Source organism: Chamaea fasciata, unplaced genomic scaffold (assembly GCF_029207755.1).
Source record: "Chamaea fasciata isolate MVZ Bird 193981 ecotype frontalis unplaced genomic scaffold, bChaFas1.0.hap1 SCAF_685, whole genome shotgun sequence".
NCBI lineage: Eukaryota > Metazoa > Chordata > Aves > Passeriformes > Sylviidae > Chamaea > Chamaea fasciata.
This window is the reverse complement of record NW_027094770.1, coordinates 26,541-34,520: the sequence shown is the minus strand read 5'-3', so window position 1 is coordinate 34,520 and position 7,980 is coordinate 26,541. Positions and strand designations below refer to the sequence as shown.

General features: G+C 49.3%; 1 protein-coding gene across 2 annotated transcripts in view; it reads right to left on the bottom strand.

Moving 5' to 3' along the window:
• Window positions 1-2,895: 2,895 nt before the first annotated feature.
• The window catches only part of LOC136305827 (bromodomain-containing protein 4-like), a 31,566-nt gene continuing 26,481 nt past the window's right edge, over window positions 2,896-7,980 (bottom strand). The window contains exons 17-21 of one of the 2 annotated variants that reach the window (XM_066209138.1): window positions 7,423-7,550; window positions 5,754-5,965; window positions 4,754-4,822; window positions 4,278-4,506; window positions 2,896-3,420 (exon numbers count right to left, since the gene is read on the bottom strand). In XM_066209138.1, the coding sequence (XP_066065235.1) occupies window positions 3,352-3,420; window positions 4,278-4,506; window positions 4,754-4,822; window positions 5,754-5,965; window positions 7,423-7,550 (707 nt within the window). In that variant the 3' untranslated portion in view covers window positions 2,896-3,351. The other variant, XM_066209136.1, reaches the window with a different exon arrangement.

Sequence of the window (7,980 nt, the reverse complement as noted above, 5' to 3'; positions counted from 1 at the left end):
ACATTGGGGTGTCCCTGTCCCATCCCTGTCCCCACCCCAAGGGCGGTGTCACGACATTGGAGTGTCCCCGTCCCCTCCCGGGACGCCCCGTCCGTCCGGAGCTGTCGCGACATTGTGCCGCCCTTGTCACCCGCGCGGGCGCGTCCCCATCCCGGCTCTGTCGCGACTCTCCCGCCGTGTCCCCACCCCCCTTGGACCCGCCCCCGCCCCGCCTCCATCGCGACACCGCCGCGTCCCCGCCACGCCCGGGGGTGGCCCCGCCGCCTCTGTCGCGACAGCGCGGGGCTCCCGCCGCCGTCACCGACCTGTCGCGACCGCGGGGGTGGCGCCGGGGGGGCGCCGTCGCCTCTGTCGCGATCGCCGCCCCCTCCCCCCCCACTTCCGCTTCGCAACACGCCGGCCCCGCCCCCGAGCGCTCATTGGAAGGCGGGGAAAAGAGGCGGGGCCTTACAGGAGCGGCCAACGGGAACGCGGGGGGCGGGACCATGAACACCCGAGGGGGCGGGGCCAATTTTGGGGCGGATTCGGGGCGTTTTTGGGGTTTTGAGTTTTTTTTTCTCCCGATTTTTCACTCCTCGTGGGTTTTTTCCGCTTCCCCCCGTTCACTCCTTTTTAGCTTCGCCTTTTCTTGCGGCTTTCGCGTCTTCCGGGGGCCCCTTTCCCTCCCGATTTTTATTTTCCATTTTGACCCCGATTTTTCTAATTTTTTTACCCTTTCCCCCCTTTTTTATTCCCTTTTTCCTTCCTTTTCCACGTTTTTTTTTTTACCATTTTAAATTTTTTTTTTTGTCTTTTTCTGCCTTATTTTTCTATTCCACTCCCCTCCCCCAATTTTCCCTTTCCCCCTTTCTAGTACAAACTGAAATCTTGAAAATTTTTAAAATCGAAATCTCAAACAATTCGACTCTGAAAATCCTCAAACGTCAACTTCCGACATTTCCATTTTGGTCTCAATTTCAGGTCGAATTTCGACTTCTTTAAAATGAGTTAAAAAAAAAAATCAATTAAAATTTCCGTTTTAAAAGGGCCAAACTTCAACTTTTAAAATTCTCGGTTTCCGTCGATTTCCAGCGAAAAGTTGAAAATTCGGATTTTTTAAAATTCTCCGTTTCCGTCAATTTCCACCCCCCCCCCAAAAAAAATTTGTTTTTAAAAATTTCGATTTTAAAATTCTCAATTTCCACTTAAAACTTCCAATTCGGGGAATTTCAATTCCTTTAAATTCCCATTTTAACGCAAAATGTTTTTTGATTTCAATTCGGATTTTTTTTCCCCCTTCTCCTCCCCATTATTTAAATTAATTTCCCTCCCCTTCCCCTTCCCCGCCCTCTCCAATAAATTTTCCTGGAATTTTTCTGGGGATTAAAAACGGGGCGGAAAAACCCGAAAATTCCGTGTTTTTTTTTTTTTTTTTTTGTTTTGTTTTTGGTTTTTTTTTTTTTTGGTTTTTTTTTTTGGTGTTTTTTTTTTATACAAAACCAAACTCGCAGCGTTTTTTATTTTCCACGATCGGCAAAACCCCGGCGCGGGAATTCCGGGGGAAAAAAAAAAACCTCGGGATTGGCACCGATGGGGACCCCAACCCAAATAAAATTAATTAATTATTAATAATTAATAAAACCCCGGGGGTGGTGGGGGGGGAAGGGAAGGAGGAGGGGGAAAAAACGGGGAGAATTCCCGGGATTTTGGGGCCAAAAAAAAGGGGCGGGGGGGGAGGATTTGTATAAAATAAGAATAAAAAAAGTTGAATTAAAACGGGGGGGAAAAAATAGGAATAATAATAATAATAAAAAAATTTCCAGGCTCGGCGGCGATTTTGGGGGAAAAAGGGGGAAATTGGGGAAAAGGGGGAGGGGAGGGAGGGGAAAGAGGAGGGAAAAAGGGGGAAGGTTTTAAAAATTGAGGGTTTATAAAAAATGGGGGGAAATGGGAAAAAAAGGGGAAAAAAAAGGGATTTTGAAGGAGGAAAAAAGAAAAAAAAAAGAGGGAAAGGAGGGAAAATGAAAAAGGAATTTGAGAGAAAAAAAAAATGAAATTAAGGGGGGAAGGAAAATAAAATCGAAGTGGGAAAAACAAGTTGGGGAAAAGGGGAAAAAATGGGGGAAAAGGAACAAAAAGGGAACGGATAGGAGGAGGAAAAAGGAATAAAACAGGGAAGAATCAGGGAAAAAGGAAATTTAAAAAGGGGGGGAGAGGAGAAAACCAAGAAAATTAGGAAAGGAGGAGAGAAAAGTCAGGAAAGAAAGAAAAAAAAAACCAAACAAGAAAAAAAAATGGGGAAAAAAGGAAAATTTGGGGAAAAAAAGGGGAAAAATCGGGGAAAAATGGAAAAAAAACAGAGAAAAATTTAAAAAAAAGAGAAATTGGAGAAAAAAAAGGGAAAAAGGAAAAAATTCAGAAAAAAAGGGGGAAAAATCCGGGGGAAATATAAAAAAAGAGGAAAAAAAAGGGGAAAAATGTGGGAAAAAAATCAGGAAAATTCTGAAAAAAAAAATGAGGGGAAAAAAGCGGAATTTTGGGAAAAGGCAGAAAATTAATAAAATGAGGAGAAAAATCAGGTGGAAAAGGAGGAAAAATTCCGTCGGAAAAGCGGGAAAAGGCGAAGGGGGGGAAGTCCCTGAGGCAGCCGTCACCCCTCCCCCCCGAAATTCCTCCCCTCCCCCCCAAAAAAGCCCCAAATTCGCCCCGATCCGACCCAAAATTCGGGAATTTATTTTTTCCCCTTTTTTTTTTTTTTTAATCCGCCGCAGCCGCCAAGGAAAAAAAAAAAAACAAAACAAAACAAACGAACAACCGAAAAAAAAAAAACCTCCCGCCCGAAGAATTCCAAAAATCCGGGAAAAAAAAACCAAGGCAAAAAAATGAGGAAATGAAAATCCCGGGAATTCCCAGGAATTCTCTTTTTTTTTTTTTTTTTTTTTTGGTGTGAAAAAGGGGAAAAAAGGTAAAAATAATTAAAAAAAAAAAAAAAAGTGGAATTCCGGGGTAAGGCAGCCCCGCCCCCGCTCCCATTCCCGAATTTTGATTTTTTTTTCCAACATTGATAACGGAGAGTCCGAACTTCTTTTTTTTGTTTTGTTTTTTTGGGTAATTTTTCTTTTTGTCTTTTTTTGCCAGGAGGAAAAAAAAAAAAAAAAAAAGGGAAAAGAGAGAAAAAGAAGAAAAAAAAAAAGGAATTTTTTTCTTTTTTTTTTTTTTTTTGATTTTTTTTCCAGGTTTTCTTTTTTTTTTTTCCCGTGTGGAATTTTTTTTTTTTTTTTTTTTTGTATTTTGTATTTTCTTGGGATTTTTTGTTTTTTTTTTTTTTTTTTTTTTGGGAAAGAGTCAAATTCCCGGCCGGAATCGCCTCTCCTAGAAAAGATTCTCCTCGAAAATCGCCAGGAGGTCGCTCTGGAAATTCATGTCGATCGTCGCTGCCATCTGCAAATGAAAAAAAAAACGGGAAGATCGGGAAAAAAATTCCGGGAACTTCGGGAATGTTCTGGGTTTTTTTTTTTTTTAACCCGTTTTTGGGGGGATTTTTTTGGGATCCTCGGGTTTGTTTTGTTTTAACCCATTTTTGGAGAGTTTTTTTGGAAATATTTGCATTATTTTAACCCATTTTTTGAGTGTTTTTTCGGGAATATTCCCATGATTTTAACCCATATTTTTGGTAGGAATTTTTGGGAATATTTCCATCATTTTAACCCATATTTTTGGTAGGAATTTTTGGGAATATTCCCGTTATTTTAACCCATTTTTGGTGGGATTTTTCGGGAACATTCCCATGATTTTAACCCATTTTTGGTGGGATTTTTCGGGAATATTCCCATGATTTTAACCCATTTTTTGGTGGGATTTTTCGGGAACATTCCCATGATTTTAACCCATTTTTGGTGGGATTTTTTGGGAATATTCCCACGATTTTAACCCATTTTTGGTGGGATTTTTCGGGAATATTCCCATTATTTTACCCATTTTTTGGTGGGATTTTTCGGGAATATTCCCACGATTTTAACCCATTTTTTGGTGGGATTTTTCGGGAATATTCCCATTATTTTACCCATTTTTTGGTGGGATTTTTCGGGAACATTCCCATGATTTTAACCCATTTTTTGGTGGGATTTTTCGGGAACATTCCCATGATTTTAACCCATTTTTTGGTGGGATTTTTCGGGAATATTCCCATGATTTTAACCCCATTTTCCCGGGACTTTTTTACTGGGATTCTTCGGGAACATCCCACCGTTTCCCGGGGTTTTTCCGGAACATTCTGCCCGATTTAACCCTTCCCTCACCGCTTCCCGGCGCCTCCTCTCCTGCTCCCTCTTCCTGGCCATCTCGCGCTGCTGGTCCAGCATGGACTGGGAGCTCTGGGAGCTCTGGGGCTGCGCCGACGGCGCCGACACCGGCACCGGCACCGGCACCGGCACCGCGCCGGGCCCCGGCGGCTGCTGCTGCTCCTGGCGCCGCCGCACCTCCTCGTGCACCCGCCGGGCCTGCTCCAGCGCCTCCTCGTCCTCCCGGCTCCTGGGGAGTGACCAGAGTGACCGCAGAGTGACCGCAGTGACCATCACTGACCACTGAGTGACCACAGAGTGACCACGGTCACCAAGAGTGACCATGAACCTCCTCGTGCACCCGCCGGGCCTGCTCCAGCGCCTCCTCGTCCTCCCGGCTCCTGGGGAGTGACCAGAGTGACCACAGAGTGACCGCAGTGACCATCACTGACCACTGAGTGACCACAGAGTGACCACAGAGTGACCACGGTCACCAAGAGTGACCATGAACCTCCTCGTGCACCCGCCGGGCCTGCTCCAGCGCCTCCTCGTCCTCCCGGCTCCTGGGGAGTGACCAGAGTGACCGCAGTGACCATCATTGACCACAGAGTGACCGCAGTGACCAGGAGTGACCAGAACCCCCCAGGGCCTGCTCCAGAACATCCTCATCCTCCCGGCTCCTAAAGGAGTGACCATCAGTGACCATCAGTGACCAGGAGTGACCAGGAGTGACCATCAGTGACCAGGAGTAACCAGGAACTGGACATGGCTCAGGGAATGACCAGGAATGGGCACAGTGGTGGTGGTGGTGGTGGTGGATCTGGTGGGGGTTGTGGAGTCCCTGGTGGTGTTTGTGATGTCCCTGGCGGTGTTTGTGGTGTCCCTGGTGGTGTTTGTGGTGTTTGTGGTGTCCCTGGTGGTGTCTGTGATGTCCCTGGCGGTGTTTGTGGTGTCCCTGGTGGTGTTTGTGATGTCCCTGGTGGTTTTTGTGGAGTCCCTGGTGGTGTTTGTGGTGGTTCTCATGTTCCTGGCGGTGTCTGTGGTGTCCCTGGTGGTGTTTGTGATGTCCCTGGTGGTTTTTGTGGAGTCCCTGGTGGTGGTTGTGGTGGTTCTCATGTCCCTGGTGGTGTTTGTGGTGTCCCTGGTGGTGTCTGTGATGTCCCGGGCGGTGTTTGTGGTGTCCCTGGTGGTGGTTGTGGTGTTCCTGGTGATGGTCTGTGGTGGTTCTCATGTTCCTGGCGGTGTTTGTGATGTCCCTGGCGGTGTTTGTGGTGTCCCTGGTGGTTTTTGTGGAGTCCCTGGCGGTGTCTGTGGTGGTTCTCATGTCCCTGGCGGTGTTTGTGGTGTTTGTGGTGTCCTTGGTGGTGTCTGTGGTGTCCCTGGCGGTGTTTGTGATGTCCCTGGTGGTGTCTGTGGTGGTTCTCATGTCCCTGGCGGTGTTCGTGGTGGACCTCACGACGGCTCCCGGCGTCCCTGGCCGTGCCGTGCCCTCACCTCATCCTCTCCTGCTCCCTCCTGAGGCGCTCCTTCTCGCGCTCCACCTGCTCGGCCTGGGCCTTCAGCGCCTTCTCGCGCTCCTCCTTCTCGCGCGCCGCCCGCTTGAACTGCTCGAAGGAGTCGCTGGAGGACTTGGCCGCCGCCGCCGGCGCCGCCGGGTGCTTCTGCACCAGCGACGCCCACGAGCCCATGTTCTTGATCTTCAGGTCCTGCCGAGGGGACACCGCCGGGTCACCGAGGGCTCAGGGACACAGCCGGAGCTCTGGGGGCTGCCCTGGAGGAGCCTCGGCCTGGTGGGATCTCGGGGGGTTCCCCAATATCCAGTCCTGGAGTTCCCTGGGTCCCTCAGCCTGGTGGGATCTCGGGGGGTTCTCCCAGGTCCAACCCTGGAGGTCCCCCAGCCTGGTGGGATCTCCCAGATCCAACTCTGGAGAAACCTTGGCCTGGTGGGATCTCGGGGGGTTCTCCCAGATCTAAACCTGGACGTCCCTCAGGCTGGTGGGATCTCAGAGGGTTCTCCCAGGTCCAACCCTGGAGATCCCTCAGCCTGGTAGGATCCCCCAGATCCAACTCTGGAGGTCCCTGATCCTGGTGGGATCTCAGGGGTTCTCCCAGATCCAACCCTGGAGGTCCCTCAGCCTGGTGGGATCTCGGGGGGTTCTCCCAGATCTAAACCTGGAGGTCTTTCAGGCTGGTGGGATCTCAGGGGGTTCCCCAATATCCAGTCCTGGAGTTCCCTGAGTCCCTCAGCCTGGTGGGATCTCCTGGATCCAGCCCTGGAGGTCCCTCAGGCTGGTGGGATCTCAGAGGGTTCTCCCAGGTCCAACCCAGGAGGTCCCTGATCCTGGTGGGATCCCAGGAGGTTCCCCCAGATCCAACCCTGGACCTTCTCCAGGTTCCCTGGGACGTCCGAGCCCTCCCTGAGCCTGGTGGCACCTCAGGAGCTTCTCCAAAACCCAACCGTGGACCTTCTCCAGCCCTTTCTGGACCTCACTCAGCCAAGTTTCGGGGCGGGAACCCCAAAACTCCCGAGCCCACCCCAAATCCCGGCTGCCCACGGCAGGATTGCCAGGATTCCCTGGGAATTTTAGGGAATTTTTGAAGGGTTTCCCCCAAAATTCCAGGAGCTTTCTCCAAAATTCGAGGAATTTGCCCCGAAGCTTTTGGGATTTCCCCCCAGAATTGAAAGGATTTTACTCACCATCCTTTGGATTTTTTTTTTTCCCTCAAAAATTTGAGGAATTCTCCCAAAAATCTGAGAAACTTTTCCCCAAAACGTGAGGAATTTCCCCAGAATTCGAGGGAGCTTCCCCCACGTTTCAACGCTTCTTCCAAAAAATTTGAGGGATTTCCCCCAAAATTTGGCGGATTTTTTTCCCTAAAATTTGAGGGATTCTTCCCCAGACTTTGAGGATTTTTACCTCAAAATTCGAGCGATTTTCCCCAAAAATTTAATGGATTTTTTTCCCCAAAATCCGAGGAACTTCCCCAAAATTTGAGGCCTCTTCCCCCCAGACATGAGGGATTCTTTCCCGAATTCCCAGCAACTTTTCCCCAAAAACCGACGAATTTTTTTTTTTTTCCCCCAAAATCTGAGGAACTTTCCCCAAAATCTGAGGGATTTTTTTTTCCCGAAATTTGTATTTTTGGGGTTTTTTTTTTTTACCTTTTTTGGGGCCACGGGGGTTTTGGGCTCGGGTTTCTGCCGCTCCTTGTCGGGGGCGGGCGGCGTTTGCTCCGGGGGTCGGATCACGGGCCGGGGTCCTGCTCCCTCCAGGGGCTTCAGCTCCGGCCCTGGAATCCCAAAAACCCCAAATTAGGGGAATTCTGATCCTAAAAATCCTGAAAGTGATCCCAAAAAATGGAATCACGGGGATTTGGAGCCCAAAAAGTGGGAATTCTGACCCCAAAACTGGGGTGGGCCGGGGTCCTGCTCCCTCCAGGGGCCTCAGCTCCGGCCCCGGAATCCCAAAAACCCCAAATTTGGGGGACTCTGATCCTAAAAAGTGGAAAATCGGGTGTTTCCGGTCCAAAACGCGGGAGCTCCGGGGGTTCTGAACGCCAAACTGTGAATTTGGCCCATTTCCGGTCCCAAAATCGGGAACTGTTGATATCAGGGATCGGAAAAATCGGAATCACGGGAGGTTTAGATCCCAAAACTGGGAACTCTGCCCCCAAAATCCGGGGCGGGGGTCGGTCTCATTCCCACCTTGGAGGTTTTTTT